The sequence below is a fragment of the Homarus americanus genome, unplaced genomic scaffold (assembly GCF_018991925.1).
Source record: "Homarus americanus isolate GMGI-L3 unplaced genomic scaffold, GMGI_Hamer_2.0 scaffold46583, whole genome shotgun sequence".
Lineage (NCBI taxonomy): Eukaryota > Metazoa > Arthropoda > Malacostraca > Decapoda > Nephropidae > Homarus > Homarus americanus.
The window spans coordinates 518,625-536,950 of record NW_024731675.1 but is presented as its reverse complement, the minus strand read 5'-3'; the positions used below and the strand labels follow the sequence as shown (position 1 = coordinate 536,950).

General features: G+C 48.9%; 1 protein-coding gene across 2 annotated transcripts in view; it reads right to left on the bottom strand.

Moving 5' to 3' along the window:
• Positions 1-18,326, bottom strand: part of LOC121867697 (1-phosphatidylinositol 4,5-bisphosphate phosphodiesterase epsilon-1-like) — a 47,914-nt gene that overhangs the window by 20,488 nt on the left and 9,100 nt on the right. For both annotated transcript variants that reach the window (XM_042367716.1, XM_042367717.1), the window contains 8 exons: positions 16,893-17,232; positions 8,515-8,664; positions 7,881-7,979; positions 6,425-6,614; positions 5,898-6,154; positions 4,568-4,713; positions 3,804-4,047; positions 2,360-2,538 (listed from right to left, as the gene is read on the bottom strand). In XM_042367716.1, coding sequence (XP_042223650.1) covers positions 2,360-2,538; positions 3,804-4,047; positions 4,568-4,713; positions 5,898-6,154; positions 6,425-6,614; positions 7,881-7,979; positions 8,515-8,664; positions 16,893-17,232 — 1,605 coding nt within the window. The remainder of the gene's footprint in view (positions 1-2,359; positions 2,539-3,803; positions 4,048-4,567; positions 4,714-5,897; positions 6,155-6,424; positions 6,615-7,880; positions 7,980-8,514; positions 8,665-16,892; positions 17,233-18,326) is intronic.

The following is an 18,326-nucleotide window of genomic DNA, read 5'->3' as shown; positions in this document are numbered from 1 at the left end:
CCAGAGGGCTTCAGTGCTGACCGAGTCGAAGGCCTTGGTTAGGTCGATGAAAGCCATATACAGGTCACGATGCTGTTCTCTGCACTTTTCCTGTATCTGGCGGGCAGCAAAGATTATGTCAGTGGTGCCACGTGATGGTCTAAAGGCACATTGAGATTTTGGGAGAAAGTTTTCCTCCTCAGGAAGAAGTCTGTCTAGGAGGACTCGGGCGATAATCTTGCCAGCTACAGACAGCAGTGAGATCCCACGGTAGTTGCCACAGTCTGACCGGTCTCCCTTGTTCTTATAAATATTCCCACATATTCTTCAGGAGAGAGTGGAGACGGCTGGTAAGCAGAGGTCCTCCTACTTTATACACCTCGGCTGGGATATCATCAGGCCCTGAGGCTTTGTTATTTTTCATCTGTTTGATGGCAGTAGCTACCTCATGCAGGGATGGAGGATAGCTGAGGTGGGTCAGCTCTGGATGCTGAGAGTCCTGCTGGGTAGTAAGAATGTTCACATCGGTGTTTCAGTTGAGCAGCTAATGGTAGTGCTCTTTCCAGCACTGACGAATGCCTTCTTCGTCTTTAATTAGGGAGTTACCATCGGATGAGTGGAGGGGGGCTGTGCCATGAGTGATTGGCCTCTAAAAATTTTAATGGAATTAAAAAATTCGCACATCTTGTGTTGATCTGCAAGTTTTTGCATTTCACATGCTTTATTTTTAAACCAGTCGTTCTTTAGTTTGCAAAGTTCCCGCTGGGCCGCCACTGTCTTCTTGCAGGACGTATCAGCTTTGGCCTGAGACTGAGGGTTGTTCTGCCAGTCAGTTGAAGCAGAATGATAATTATCAATGAGTACATTGATTTCCAGGTCATTTTCATCAAACCAGTCCTGGTGTATTGTTTCGATCTGGCCGAGGGTCTCTGCAGATTTTTGTCATGACGGTGTCAAGAATATCCCATTCGTCGCTGGGATTTGGGTTGTTTGTTGTCGGGTTGTTTATCAGCCCATGTTCGAGATGCTCTCTGAAAGCATGTGCTACCGCTGGATCCTACAGATGCTTAGTGATAAAACCTCTTCTGGAGGCTTGCTGCCTTTGCCGTTTTGGGGATACACGAAGTGAGAGCTTAGCTCTGACGAGCCAATGATCAGTGTCGCCGTGGTCTGAGCCTCGCAAGGCACAGGTGAAGAGGGCATCTCGGCGATCTCTTTGTCTTGCAATAATGAAGTCAATGAGATGCCAATGTTTGGATCGTGGGTGTTGCCATGAACCCTTGAACTTGTCGGCCTGCCTGAACAAGGTATTGGTTATAGTGAGGTTGTGAGCAGCACACTTGCTGAGGATTGATTTTGAATTTGCGGCTTACAGCGGCTACTTTATTGTGCACCCCACACTCATCCTGTGAGCGGTAGCGCAAAAGGAGGAGTAGGTCGTTGGGATTACACTTGCCTAGTCCATTTCTCCCTATTCTTCCCTGCCAAATGTTAGCATCTCTGCCAACTCTGGCATTGAAGTCACGAAAGAGCAGAACCTTTTCTTCTCTGGGAATAGAGGTTAGCACTCTGTTGAAGTCGGCATAAAGGCCTCCTTGATGTCATCCTCTGCATATAGAGGATGAAGTGGGTGATTCAGTGGGACTCTAACGTCATGAGGCGCTCGTTGATCCCAATAGGCATTTCAGTTAGCCTGTGTAGGATGCGTTGGTGGATGGCAAAGCCAACTCCATAAATGCGGTTTCTCTCTGCAGCAGGCTTATCCTTCCAGAAGAAGGTGTAGCCAGACCCCGGTTCTGTGAATTGACCCTCATCTGGGAGCCGGGACTCACCAATGGCTGCTAAGTCGATGTTATACCTAGCCAGCTCTTTTACCACAAGGGCAGTTCTTCTTTCAGGACGCCCAATTTTGCCAGTATCCAAAAGGGTCCTGACATTCCATGCAGCGACCAAAAGAGGTTGTATAGTTTGTTTTTGTTTGGATCTGTGATTGTAATTGTGTTTATGATCGAGTGCGGTTGCCCAGTCAGGTTGGTTCTTTAGGCAGGCTATGTTTAGGGCACCTTTTCTAGCCCCTCCCCATGTGGGGTGAGCAGAGTGGCTCCTCGTAAGGGCTGCTCAGTCACACAGACAGGACCGGATTGTACTGCTGCCTAGATCTCAGTTCATAAACGACCACCTTATCTGTGCCGCCCATGTACAGAGTTGTGACTAGAGATTCTCGGCAGTTATCTCTGCCTGTCCGCGTCGCCACTTGTCCGTCACCATAGGACTTATGGAGTACACACACACACACACACACACACACACACACACACACACACACACACACACATAGTACACATATAGATAGATATATTACAGGTCTTTATCTACTGACCTGAGAGACTCCTTCAGAACAGCTTGTGCCTCGTAGTTTGATCGAGCAACATAATGCTGATGAAATGTTGCTATTCTCTCCACCACCACCTGAGCCTCATACACCTTGTTCATGTTGATGAGACCGCCAGGACCTATACGCGTGAAGAAGCTGTCCTCTCCACAGTAGTCTGATATAAACTGCAAATAGATAGGTACTGTACACGTTGTCTTATACGAGTTAAACTTACAGTAAACCAGTATAATACTCTACTGTACTGACCTGTTATAGTGTAGTCCTGAGGATGATACTCAAAAAGGCCCTATAATCCCAGTTTACCGCACCTCCCCCCCCGCCATCATAGGTTTCTTGATTTACTTTATTTTCTTTACCGAACTATGAGATGATAACTTCAAAACAATACCCCTCCTAAAAAGTGCCTGATTGATCCTTATTTGAGAAATTTCAATACATGCTATGTGGCTGTACTGCTAAATTAAGGTGAACTGGTAACACAGAGATAGGGTTCCAAATTTACCCTAGTGGTGATGGTAATATAGTTTTATGATAGTTAATATTGAAGTGAGAATCATTTAGTCCAACTGAAAATTATAGACATATAATGAGATTCCGATTTGCAGGAAGGCCTTGAATTTTTTTTCCCCCTTTAGTGCTATACTCTGGCATACCTTCAGGCTATCAGATATCGTATAGGAATTACGTTCTAGTTCTCGCTGCAGAGAATACCGCCGCATGCTTGACCATGAACACCTGGTCGCCTGAGTGGGTGTGATGAATGGCTGTTTAACTCTCGTGTACTAGCTTATTATGATGGATCTTACTTCACATGCAGTACAGACAGAGTAGTATTGAATCAATCAGTTAATATACGAATATAAGCCATAGGTGTTGTTTTTAGAGATTACATTAGTCACAAAGCTCACAATCACTGGATATGTTAAGTGTGTGAGACAGAGTGAAGCAACTGAGGCTAGATCACATTTTTATGATACCTCGTGTCTCCAGTCAACTGAAAAGCACACTTTCTTCTTTACTGCTACAGCAGACTGGGGCAAGTTATCTGATCACATTAAAAGCAGTAATGGTAGAAGACAATTTAAGGTTAAAACCAAACAATACATAACAAATGATGCTACAGCAAGAGTCTGGTTACTAACTATAAAATGGTGTATTGTTGGAGTGAACTATCAGCCTCGGAGAGTGTAAATGCAATGAAATAATTGTTATATTTATAAAAAAACAATCACTTATAGAGTTACTATTACTACTGTAAATAGACATCTGATGTCCCCCCTATCAGCTGTCCTTGGTCTAGCTGCACCATCTTGATACAGTGGTTGTATACCTGCACTCTCTTTGTACACTACACATCTGTACAATCTATAAACATACTGAGTCAGTTGTTTACTTTTCCCACATTAATACGACTAAACACGCGTCTTACCTCAACCTCTTGTCCATCTTCGGCCAAGACAACGAGTGACGGAGTTGACTGGAGAATCTTGGTCAGGTCCCTCAGGAAGGAGCCAAAGAAGGGAACAACGCGACACTCCGGCAGCATCAGTGCTCGGTCTAAGGCGGCTTCATACTCCGCCACACTCTCTCCCAGTAGTACACCAGTCAGGAAGTCCAACACAGGCAGGTGCTCATTTTCTAAGCTTAGCCAGAATGGTTTAAGCTTCTCTGACCTGTAAGTTAATTGGAAATGAAAATCTTACACAGTACAGTAGTTCTGCATTCTCCAACCTTAATCTGATTCTACTGTCTGTACACCTTTTGTACTTCACAACCTGCATCAAACACTACAGTTGAGCTTAAATCTCCACTCTGCAACACTAAATATATGACAGGATTCATTTACAAAAATTAATAGGGTATAATACACATTTGCCCAGTATGTAAATGTTTAAGGGGAAACTGTGTTAAGTTAGCCTTACAGTGGGTGGTGGGTGGGGGGTGGACCTCACTCTTGACAGCCTCATGAACGACGGCCCATCTAGGTGTGTGGGTGATTCATCTCAATTTCAGTTCGTTGTCAACATAACCACTTAGTTCATCTTTAACTCAATGGTAAACATGACAGAACTCTTTACAACCTACCCCTTCTACACCTCCTGTCATCTGTGTGAATGTGTCCATAAGTGTTAAACAATACAGTCACTACCATGATAGTACTCTCCAGCGAACAAGACACAATCATTTACTTACTTCAGCCCAGTAATGATCTCCATCGCCCCGTTAAAGTTGGCCAGGTTCCAGCAAGACAGAGCGACTCTCAGTATACAGGAGAGTACTGCTTTTCTATCCTCGTGCGTCGGCTGGGATACTATGACGTGGGTAATCCAAGATGATACCTGTTGAATGTTTGGTCGTGTTAATTTGATCGAGTGATGATTTTCAAGGGGTAAAATAAGGGTCATTAAGGAAGATTTAGACCCCTTCCCTCATCCCCCCCTCCCCCATCCCCTCCTCCCTCTCCCCTGCATAAATCTGTACAGAGTTAGTGTACTGTATAAGGCTCCAGGTTGTGTGAGCGGGTACAGAGTGCTGAAAAAAATGATGTTAACTGCTATAGTTTTCTTTAATATTTCAGGAGACACATTTACAGTTTTATGGAAGAGTTTAATGTTTAAGCACTAAGAATACTGGCCACACGTTGTCCTCTGTGTAAAAGTGTCGTATAGAAACAAACTTGTTACAGAAACATTATGTACTGTATTTTTAACCGCCCGGTGAGTGACCGTGGGATAATGAGACCCTTGCACCACGTAGGACTCGATTGTTCTTTATTTGGACAAACCTGCAGAGTACAAATTACATATGATAAGTATAAGATAATTAATTCACTCGTACGTTCCTTCACTATTAACAACTACATATAATATATTTGAGTAGAGTGGCAGTGTTAAACCATATAAAAACTTAGGTGTTTCAGGTCTAATGTAGGACTTATTAGCTCCTTGACTTGTCAGCTCACTGGACGGCTAGAGACTATCTTCTGAACTACACAGGGAGCGAGTTAGTCAGCCAGAGGCGAGGGCCATCTGTTTCACATTCAACACCTGAGCAAAGTTCGTTGTCAACACTCCCTCCCTCTCTCTCTTTCTCTCCCTCCCTTCTAGTTTATCCTACTGTGGCGGTAACAGTATTCATTATTGCTCTCAGCCCTTCTTATTTTATTTTTTCAAACATTCGGTGCAGCAAATAACAGCTCTGATGAATCTATTTCTAGTGTCACTTCAAATTAAACTGATATATGAGACACCTCTTCGGACAGATGTAGGTACAGGTGTAGGTACAGGTGTAAGTACAGATACAGGTGTAGGTGTAGGTACAGGTGTAAGTACAGATACAGGTGTAGGTGTAGGTACAGATACAGGTGTAGGTACAGGTACAGGCTCTTTCTAGGTATAATATTATCCTACTAAAGAGAGGTTATGCAGTCATGTTATTACAATTTGTTAACTTATGCGACGTTTATAGTTGATAAATTGGTATTACTTGTCAAACTGAACACACACACACACACATATCTTACCTCCTTGAACCTCTTCGTCAGGTGGGCCACAGCGACGGTGGTAGAGGCGGAGAAGTGTTGGCCGCGAGGATAAGGTCGCAGGTCGCTGGTCACATGACGGACGTAGGCGATGGGAGGCACTCGGTAATACAGCTCGTACTCCACCTTGGTCAACTTGAGTGCCACCTCCTCAGGGAAGTGTAGGAGCTTCTGAAGACCCTCCAGCTCATCGGAGTACAACATGCCCATCCCTACTCCATGACGAATCAACTCTGTACCTGAGAACACCAGTGGAGTGTCAAGTGGGCCCCAGCATTACCATGAACCCAACCTAACCTAACCCAACTTAACCTAACCTAACCCAACCTAACCTAACCCAACCCAACCTAACCCAACCTAACCTAACCATACCCAACAGCAGCGCTACATCACATTAAAAGAATTTCTCTCACTGTTGCTTGAGGAGACAATTTAACATAAGATTCAAACACATTACTTTTATTTTCATACTTAAACGAAGGATTTGTATTGGCAGGATGTTTTCTAACCTGTCCTGTGGGATGTTAGCTGTCCTTGTTGTGGGGTGGTGAAGGGTAAAGGATCCTCACTCTGTAGGATGGACCAGAGGGCACGTCCCAGGTCCGTCAGACTAGCAGTGGACCCAACGCTGAAGGTCCACTTGGTCCCTCGGAACTCCAGCACCAGACGATCATGGGAACGACCACCACCTGTCCTCCACTGTAAATAGAAACATTATTAGAGCTACAGGTACAGGTGTGGGTACAGGTGTAGGTACAGGTGTGGGTACACGTGTAGGTACAGTTGTGGGTACAGGTGTAGGTACAGGTGTAGGTACAGGTGTGGGTACACGTGTAGGTACAGTTGTGGGTACAGGTGTGGGTACAGGTGTAGGTACAGGTGTGGGTACAGGTGTGGGTACAGGTGTGGGTACACGTGTGGGTACAGGTGTAGGTACAGGTGTGGGTACAGGGGTGGGTACACGTGTAGGTACAGGTGTGGGTACAGGTGTGGGTACAGGTGTGTGGGGTACAGGTGTGGGGTGCAGGTGTGGGTACAGGTGTAGGTGCAGGTGTGGGGTACAGGTGTAGGTACACAGGTGTGGGTACAGGTGTGGGTGCAGGTGTGGGTACACGTAGGTACAGGTGTGGGTACAGGTGTGGGTGCAGTGTGTTAATGTGTAGGTACAGGTAGGGGTACAGGTGTAGGTACAGGTGCAGGTACAGGTGTAGGTACAGGTGTGGGGTGCAGGTGTGGGGTACAGGTGGGGCACAGTTGTGGGGTACAGGTGGGGTACAGGTGGGTACAGGTGTGGGTACAGGTGTGGGGTACAGGTGTAGGTACAGGTGCAGGTACAGGTGTGGGTACACGTGTAGGTACAGGTATGGGGTACAGGTGTAGGTACAGGCAGGTACAGGTGTAGGTACAGGTGTAGGTACAGGCAGGTACAGGTGCAGGTACAGGTGTAGGTACAGGTGTAGGTCCAGGTGCAGGTACAGGTGTAGGTACAGGTGTAGGTACAGGTGCAGGTACAGGTGTGTGGGTACAGGTAGGTACAGGTGTAGGTACAGGGAAGGTGCAGGGCACAGGTGTAGGTACAGGTGCAGGTACAGGTGTGCAGTAGGTACAGGTGTGGGGTACAGGTGTGGGGTACAGGTGTAGGTACAGTGGGGTACAGGTGTAGGTACAGGTGTAGGTACAGGAGTGGGTACAGGTGCAGGTACAGGTGTGGGTACAGGTGTAGGTACAGGTGTGGGTGCAGGTACAGGTGTAGGTACAGGTGTAGGTACAGGAGTGGGTGCAGGTACAGGTGTAGGTACAGGAGTGGGTGCAGGTACAGGAGTGGGTACAGGTGCAGGTACAGGTGTAGGTACAGGTACTGATCATCACATACACTATAACAAAATGCTGTAAAGGAAGACTCACCTGAAGGAGGTAAGACTCACCTGAAGGAGGTAAGACTCACCTGACGGAGGTAAGACTCACCTGAAGGAGGTCGTGGGTGTTCTGAGCCTTGGCCAGAATCTTGGTCTTGGTGTCCAGGAGAACGATGTTGTTACTGCCGATACCAAGGAGTCGGGACGCCTGCCAAAGGAATCTTTAGTTAAGTTAGGTTAGGTTAGGTTAAGTAAGGGCATCTTAAGTCATGTTAGGTTACTGTTAAGTTAGGTTAGGTCATCTTAGGTTAGTGTTAGGTTAAGTTTGTGTAAGAGTATTTAATATTAAGATAAATTAAACTAGGGGCTACCTGTCAAGACATCCAAATATCAAATAATAAATAAATAAATAACCTGACCTAACCTGAGATGCTTAACCTAACCTGACCTAACCTAACCTGAGATGCCTTATCCTAACCTGATCTGACCTAACTCATTCTTAGGACTAAATGACACTTTAACTGTACCCCTTGGCCACTTCACATCATGGCCATCAAACGCCCTGGCCATCTGACACCATAGCCATCTAACATCCTGGCCACCTTAGACCCTGGCCACCATACACCCTGGCCACCATACACCCTGGCCACCTTAGACCCTGGCCACCATACACCCTGGCCACGTTACACCCTGGCCACGTTACACCCTGGCCACGTTACACCCTGGCCACCACAATAACTAACCTTCTTACTGGTCTTGCCTCGAAGTAGTTCCTTCACGTGGTGTAGGTTGCAGGCGAAGGAAGGAAGCCGTCTCACAGTCTGGATGTAAAGCTTCTTGAGGGCCACGTCTGAGTCGTATAGAGGCGTGTGAAACAACTTCCTTTTCTGTTCCTGTGTGTGAGAGAGAGAGAGAGAGAGGGAGTTAGTTTATTGAGAGAGAGAGAGAGAGTTTGTGTGTTTACATAGTGAGAATCGCCGTCAGGTGATTATTTAAGCAAAGAGAGAATCAATCAGGTAGCTAAATATCGTGTAAAAAATGAAAAGAATTTAGTGTTCATGGTCTGCCATGGTCTGAGGTGTACATCTGCCACGGTCTGAGGTGACCATCTGCCACGGTCTGAGGTGTACACATGCCACGGTCTGAGGTGTACACATGCCACGGTCTGAGGTGTACATCTGCCACGGTCTGAGGTGTACATCTGCCATGGTCTGAGGTGTACTACACCTGCCACGGTCTGAGGTGTACATCTGCCACGGTCTGAGGTGTACATCTGCCACGGTCTGAGGGTGTACATCTGCCACGGTCTGAGGTGTACATCTGCCACGGTCTGAGGTGTACATCTGCCACGGTCTGAGGTGTACATCTGCCACGGTCTGAGGTGTACATCTGCCATGGTCTGAGGTGTACTACACCTGCCACGGTCTGGAGGTGTACATCTGCCACGGTCTGAAGTGTACACATGCCACGGTTCGAGGTGTGTACACTTGCCACGGTCTGAGGTGTACATCTGCCACGGTCTGAGGTGTACATCTGCCACGGTCTGAGGTGTACATCTGCCACGGTCTGAGGTGTACATCTGCCATGGTCTGAGGTGTACTACACCTGCCACGGTCTGAGGTGTACATCTGCCACGGTCTGAGGTGTACATCTGCCACGGTCTGAGGTGTGTACATCTGCCACGGTCTGAGGTGTACACATGCCACGGTCTGAGGTGTACACTTGCCACGGTCTGAGGTGTACATCTGCCACGGTCTGAGGTGCATCTGCCACGGTCTGAGGTGTACATCTGCCACGGTCTGAGGTGTACATCTGCCACGGTCTGAGGTGTACATCTGCCACGGTCTGAGGTGTACATCTGCCATGGTCTGAGGTGTACTACACCTGCCACGGTCTGAGGTGTACATCTGCCACGGTCTGAGGTGTACATCTGCCACGGTCTGAGGTGTACATCTGCCACGGTCTGAGGTGTACATCTGCCACGGTCTGAGGTGTACATCTGCCACGGTCTGAGGTGTACACTTGCCACGGTCTGAGGTGTACATCTGCCACGGTCTGAGGTGTACATCTGCCATGGTCTGAGGTGTACACTTGCCACGGTCTGAGTGTACACTTGCCACGGTCTGAGGTGTACTACACCTGCCACGGTCTGAGGTGTACATCTGCCATGGTCTGAGGTGTACTACACCTGCCACGGTCTGAGGTGTACATCTGCCACGGTCTGGGTGTACATCTGCCACGGTCTGAGGTGTACACTTGCCACGGTCTGAGGGTGTACACTTGCCACGGTCTGAGGTGTACTACACCTGCCACGGTCTGAGGTGTACATCTGCCATGGTCTGAGGTGTACTACACCTGCCACGGTCTGAGGTGTACATCTGCCACGGTCTGAGGTGTACACATGCCACGGTCTGAGGGTGTACATCTGCCACGGTCTGAGGTGTACATCTGCCACGGTCTGAGGTGTATCACATGCCACGGTCTGAGGTGTACACCTGCCACGGTCTGAGGTGTACACTTGCCACGGTCTGAGGTGTACACATGCCACGGTCTGAGGTGTACACTTGCCACGGTCTGAGGTGTACAATAAACTAGGCACATAGGAATCTCGGTGTCATTTGGTCTTGTAACTGGTGGTACTTAGTGAAGGTAATTTAGTTAAGGGAGAGACTCAGTGTTACTCAGGGAGGTTAATGAGGGAGGAGCGGTGAAAGGGTGAGGCAAGGGAGAGGTGAGGTGAAGATAGAGGAAGGACACTGTGACACCGTGCCAACACACCACACACTGTGACACCATCTGACACGCCAACACCACACACTGTGACACCATCTGACACCGTGCCAACACACCACACACTGTGACACCATCTGACACCGTGCCAACACACCACACACTGTGACACCATCTGACACCGTGCCAACACACCACACACCTGACACCATCTGACACCGTGCCAACACACCACACACACTGTGACACCATCTGACACCGTGCCAACACACCACACACTGTGACACCATCTGACACCGTGCCAACACACCACACACTGTGACACCATCTGACACCGTGCCAACACACCACACACTGTGACACCACCTGACACCGCCAACACACCACACACTGTGACACCGTCTGACACCATGCCAACACACCACACACACTGTGACACCACCTGACACCGTGCCAACACACCACACACTGTGACACCATCTGACACCGTGCCAACACACCACACACTGTGACACCACCTGACACCGTGCCACCACACCACACACTGACACCATCTGACACCGTGCCAACACACCACACACACTGTGACACCACCTGACACCGTGCCAACACACCACACACACTGTGACACCACCTGACACCGTGCCAACACACCACACACTGTGACACCACCTGACACCGTGCCAACACACACCACACACTGTGACACCACCTGACACCGTGCCAACACACCACACACTGTGACACCATCTGACACCATGCCAACACACCACACTGTGACACCACCTGACACCGTGCCAACACACAACACATGTGACACCACCTGACACCGTGCCAACACACAACACACTGTGACACCATCTGACACCGTGCCAACACACCACACACTGTGACACCATCTGACACCGTGCCAACACACCACACACTGTGACACCATCTGACACCGTGCCAACACACCACACACTGTGACACCATCTGACACCGTGCCAACACACAACACACTGTGACACCACCTGACACCGTGCCAACACACCACACACTGTAACACCGTCTGACACCGTACACACCACACACTGTGACACCATCTGACACCGTGCCAACACACCACACACTGTGACACCATCTGACACCGTGCCAACACACCACACACTGTGACACCACCTGACACCGTGCCAACACACCAACACACTGTGACACCACCTGACACCGTGCCAACACACACACCTCAGACACCACCTGACACCGTGCCAACACACCACACACTGTGACACCACCTGACACCGTGCCAACACACCACACACTGTGACACCATCTGACACCGTGCCAAACACACCACACACTGTGACACCACCTGACACCGTGCCAACACACCACACACTGACACCACCTGACACCGTGCCAACACACCACACACTGTGACACCATCTGACACCGTGCCAAACACACCACACACTGTGACACCACCTGACACCGTGCCAACACACCACACACTGTGACACCACCTGACACCGTGCCAACACACACCACACACTGTGACACCATCTGACACCGTGCCAACACACCACACACACTGTGACACCATCTGACACCGTGCCAACACACCACACACTGACACCACCTGACACCGTGCCAACACACCACACACGTGACACCATCTGACACCGTGCCAACACACCCACACACTGTGACACCACCTGACACCGTGCCAACACACCACACACTGTGACACCACCGACACCGTGCCAACACACCACACACTGTGACACCATCTGACACCGTGCCAACACACCACACACTGTGACACCATCTGACACCGTGCCAACACACCACACACTAGACACCATCTGACACCGTGCCAACACACCACACACTGTGACACCATCTGACACCGTGCCAACACACCACACTGTGACACCACCTGACACCGTGCCAACACACACACACTGTGACACCATCTGACACCGTGCCAACACACCACACACTGTGACACCATCTGACACCGTGCCAACACACCACACACTGTGACACCACCTGACACCGTGCCAACACACCACACTGTGACACCATCTGACACCGTGCCAACACACCACACACTGTGACACACTGACACCGTGCCAACACACCACACACTGTGACACCATCTGACACCGTGCCAACACACACCACACACTGTGACACCATCTGACACCGTGCCAACACACCACACACACTGACACCACCTGACACCGTGCCAACACACACACACTGTGACACCATCTGACACCGTGCCAGCACACACACACTGTGACACCATCTGACACCATGCCAACACACCACACACTGTGACACCACCTGACACCGTGCCAACACACCACACACTGTGACACCATCTGACACCGTGCCAACACACCACACACTGTGACACCACTGACACCGTGCCAACACACCACACACTGTGACACCATCTGACACCGTGCCAACACATCACACCTGCACCACCTGACACCGTGCCAACACACCACACTGTGACACCATCTGACACCGTGCCAACACACCACACACTGTGACACCACCTGACACCGTGCCCACACCACCACACCACACACCACACTGTGACACCACCTGACACCGTGCCAACACACACACTGTGACACCACCTGACACCGTGCCAACACACCCACACTGTGACACCATCTGACACCGTGCCAACACACCACACACTGTGACACCACCTGACACCGTGCCAACACACCACACACTGTGACACCATCTGACACCGTGCCAACACACCACACACACTGTGACACCACCTGACACCGTGCCAACACACCACACACACTGTGACACCACCTGACACCGTGCCAACACACCACACACTGTGACACCACCTGACACCGTGCCAACACACCACACACTGTGACACCACCTGACACCGTGCCAACACACCACACACTGTGACACCACCTGACACCGTGCCAACACAACACACTGTGACACCATCTGACACCATGCCAACACACCACACTGTGACACCACCTGACACCGTGCCAACACACCACACACTGTGACACCATCTGACACCGTGCCAACACAACCACACCTGTGACACCACCTGACACCGTGCCAACACACCACACACTGTGACACCATCTGACACCGTGCCAACACACCACACACTGTGACACCATCTGACACCGTGCCAACACACCACACACTGTGACACCTGACACCGTGCCAACACACCACAGTGTGACACCATCTGACACCGTGCAACACATCACCTGTAACACCATCTGACACCGTGCCAACACACCACACACTGTGACACCATCTGACACCGTGCCACACACCACACTGTGACACCATCTGACACCGTGCCAACACACCACACACTGTGACACCACCTGACACCGTGCCAACACACCACACACTGTGACACCATCTGACACCGTGCCAACACACCACCGACACCTCTGACACCGTGCCAACACCACTGTGACACCACCTGACACCGTGCCAACACACACACACTGTGACACCACCTGACACCGTGCCACACCCACACACACTGTGACACCATCTGACACCGTGCAACACACCACACACTGTAAGATAACTCCACGGTAAGATAACTCACACGGTAAGATAACTCACACGGTAAGATAACTCACACTGTAAGATAACTCACACACGTAAACCTCGTAGATAACTCGCACACGGTAAGATAACTCACACACGGTAAGATAACTCACATGATAACTCACACGGTAAGATAACTCACACACGGTAAGATAACTCGCACACGGTGAATCACACACGGTAAGATAACTCGCACACGGTAAGATAACTCGCACACGGTAAGATAACTCACACACTGTAAGATAACTCACCGGTAGATAACTCGCACACGGTAAGATAACTCACACACGGTAAGATAACTCACACACGGTGAATAACTCGCACGGTAAGATAACTCACACGGTAAGATAACTCACACACGGTAAATAACTCACACACGGTAGATAACTCGCACAGTAAGATAACTCACACACGGTAAGATAACACACGGTAAGATAACTCGCACACGGTAAGATAACTCCACACGGTAATAACTCCACGATAGATAACTCACACAGTAAGATAACTCACACACTGTAAGATAACTCGTACACGGTAAGATAACTCGCACACGGTAATATAACTCGCACACGGTAAGATAACTCGCACACGGTAAGATAACTCGCACACGGTAATATAACTCACACACGGTAAGATAACCCGCACACGGTAAGATAACTCACACACGGTAAGATAACTCACACACGGTAAGATAACTCACACACGGTAAGATAACTCACACACGGTAAGATAAATCTACACACTGTAAGATAACTCACACACGGTAAGATAACCACACACGGTAAGATAACCTCACACACTGTAAGATAACTCACACACGGTAAGATAACTCACACACGGTAAGATAACTCACACACGGTAAGATACCGCACACGGTAAGATAACTCACACACGGTAAGATAACTCACACACGGTAAGATAACTCGCACACGTAAGATAATCGCACACGGTAAGATAACTCGCACACGGTAAGATAACTCGTACACGGTAAGATAACCTCGCACACGGTAAGATAACTCACACACTGTAAGATAACTCGTACACGGTAAGATAACTCACACGGTAGATAACACACAAGATAACCGTCACGGTAAGATAACTCGCACACGTAATAACTCCACACGGTAAGATAACTCGCACACGAAGATAACCCACACGGTAATATAACACACACGGTAAGATAACTCGCACACGGTAAGATAACTCACACACGGTAAGATAACTCACACACGGTAAGATAACTCACACACGGTAAGATAACTCACACACGGTAAGATAACTCACACACTGTAAGATAACACACACGGTAAGATAACTCACACACGGTAAGATAACTCACACACTGTAAGATAACTCACACACGGTAAGATAACTCACACACGGTAAGATAACTCACACACGGTAAGATAACTCGCACACGGTAAGATAACTCTACACACGGTAAGATAACTCACACACGGTAAGATAACTCGCACACGGTAAGATAACTCGCACACGGTAAGATAACTCACACACGGTAAGATAACTCGCACACGGTAAGATAACTCGAGTATCCTACCATGATGCCTTGCTAAACACGGTAGGAGACGAGAGGTAGTGTTAACCGCCTGACTGTACAGACTTCACCTCACTGTCGCCCTCACCTCACCTCACCTGACACCTCAATTACTCATCTCCTCGCGCATGTCACCTTCCTCTCCTCGCCTATGGAGAGACGGAGGGGAGAAGGGTGAGTAGGAGGGGAGGAAGGATACGCGCTTTAGAAAGTTAGTGGAGAGGGAGAGGAGACGCGGGAGGGGAGAGAGAGAGGGGAGGTGGAGAGGGGAGAAAGAGGGGCGACAGACGAACGTCGCACAAGATCATTGATACGCTTCAGCCAGACGACGCCTTTAAAATGACCCGAGGAAGTAGTGGTGTTAATGGTGGTAGTGGTGTTAATGGTGGTAGTGGTGTTAATGATGGTAGTGGTGTTAATGGTGGTAGTGGTGATAATGGTGGTAGTGGTGATAAGAACACAAGAACATAAGACTGGAGGAAACAGCAGCGGGTCTATACTGGTCAGTCCCGTTTACACCCAACCCCTATCGCTCATATATCCATCCAGCCTCTGTTTGAAGCTATCCAGCGTATTAGAGTTAATGATGATGTTTGGTAACTTGTTCCACTCATCCACTACTCTGTTTCCAAACCATTGTTACGAGTTCACTCCTGGTTGGATAGTTTGAGTGCCTTTGTCATGTCCCCTTTGTTTAGCCCTGACTTCCATTTATACACTCTATCAGGTCGCCCTCACTCTACGTCTCTCAAGGAGTGCAAATTAAGATGCTTTAACCTGTCTCTGTACTCAAGTTCCTAATGCCCGGGATTAGTCTTGTCATTTTCCTCTGAATTTTCCAAGGATTCTATATCCATTGTAGTACGGTGACCAGAACTGAACTGAGTAATACAAGTGAGGTCTAACAAGGGCAAGATATAGTTTAGGATGACCTCGCTAGTCTTGTAACCACTTTGTATGAACCGAAGTACACTATGTGATATTGATGGTAGTTTGGTGGTAGTGGTGTTAATGATGGTAGTGGTGGTAGTGGTGTTAATGATGGTAGTGGTGTTAATGATGGTAGTGGTGTTAATGATGGTAGTGGTTGTGTCACATGTTCATTAGTGACACAAGTGTGTTTTGTTCATCACCACCAACACGCTATGACATACACAGGTGTGTACACGTCAGGTCAGAGTATAGGGTGTACAGGGTGTAGGTGTGTATAGTCTCTACCTTAATAAGACGGGCCATGTTCTTGGCCCTCCAGTATGGGGGCGGGAGGCAGCGTTGCAGCAGCAGGCCGGCCGGCCCTCTTTGTGGGGTCCAGGGCCCCGTAACACCCCCTAAACAGATCTCCGGGGCCCCCAATGAAGCTCTCAGACGCTGGTATGGCCTGAGGGCGCTTACCACACAAGCCGCTACCACTATTGGCCACTGCACCTGCTCCAGTGTTGGTGGTGGTGATGGAGTAGTCGTCATCGTCATCATCGTGGTGGTGATGGTGATGGTGGAGGAAGGAGTGGCGGCGGTGAGCGTCAAGGGGCACCACAGGTACTGATAGTTGGACACCCTCCTGTAGGCGATGAAGAAGGTTGGTGTTAGTGGTGGTGGTGGAGAGAGAGAGAGAGAGAGAGAGAGAAGAGAGAGTCGTAAGAAAACTTAATTTCTACGATCAGAATTTCTAAGACTGAGAAATTCACCCGACCTTATGTGACCCAGTATGACCTAACTTGACCCAGTATGACCTAGTATGACCCAGCAGGACCCAGTGTGATCCCAGTATGACCTAACATGACCCAGTATGACCTAGTATGACCCAGCAGGACCCAGTGTGATCCCAGTATGACCTAACATGACCCAGTATGACATAACATGACCCAGTATGACCTACCAAGACCCAGTTTGACCTACCAAGACCCCAGTATGACCTACCATGACCTTGCATGACCCCAGTATGACCTACCATGACCCAGTTTGACCTAGCATACAATGACCTAGCAGACATATGACCAGCAGGACCAGTGTGATCCCAGTATGACCTAACATGACACAGTATGACATAACATGACCCAGTATGACCTACCAAGACCAGTTTGACCTACATGACCAATGACCTACCATGTCCTTGCATGACCCCAGTATGACCTACCATGACCCAGTTTGACCTACCATGACCCCAGTATGACCTACCATGACCCAGTTTGACCTACCATGACCCAGTTTGACCTACCATGACCCCAGTATGACCTACCAAGTTTGACCTAGCATGACCCAGTATGACCTACCATGACCCCAGTATGACCTACCATGACCCAGTTTGACCTACCATGACCTAGCTTGACCCAGTTTGACCTAGTAAAAATAAGAAACCAAGTTCCACATGAAGGGAAAGGAAATATTCCCTAGGTATTCGAACACAAGTAAGATAATAGGGAGAAGCAGGTTAAATAGGAAGAGGTCAGGTTAAATAGGTAACTGACAAATACCGCCTCTCTCTTCTGTCTCTCCGGAATTACCTAACAGAAATGGACTGGACAGAAGCATATAGACCGGACAGAAAAGGCTGGACGGAAATAGACTGGACAGATTCATACCGGACAGAAACACACACTGGACAGAAACGCATATTGACAAACAAACTGGACAGAAACACACACAGTCTTTTCA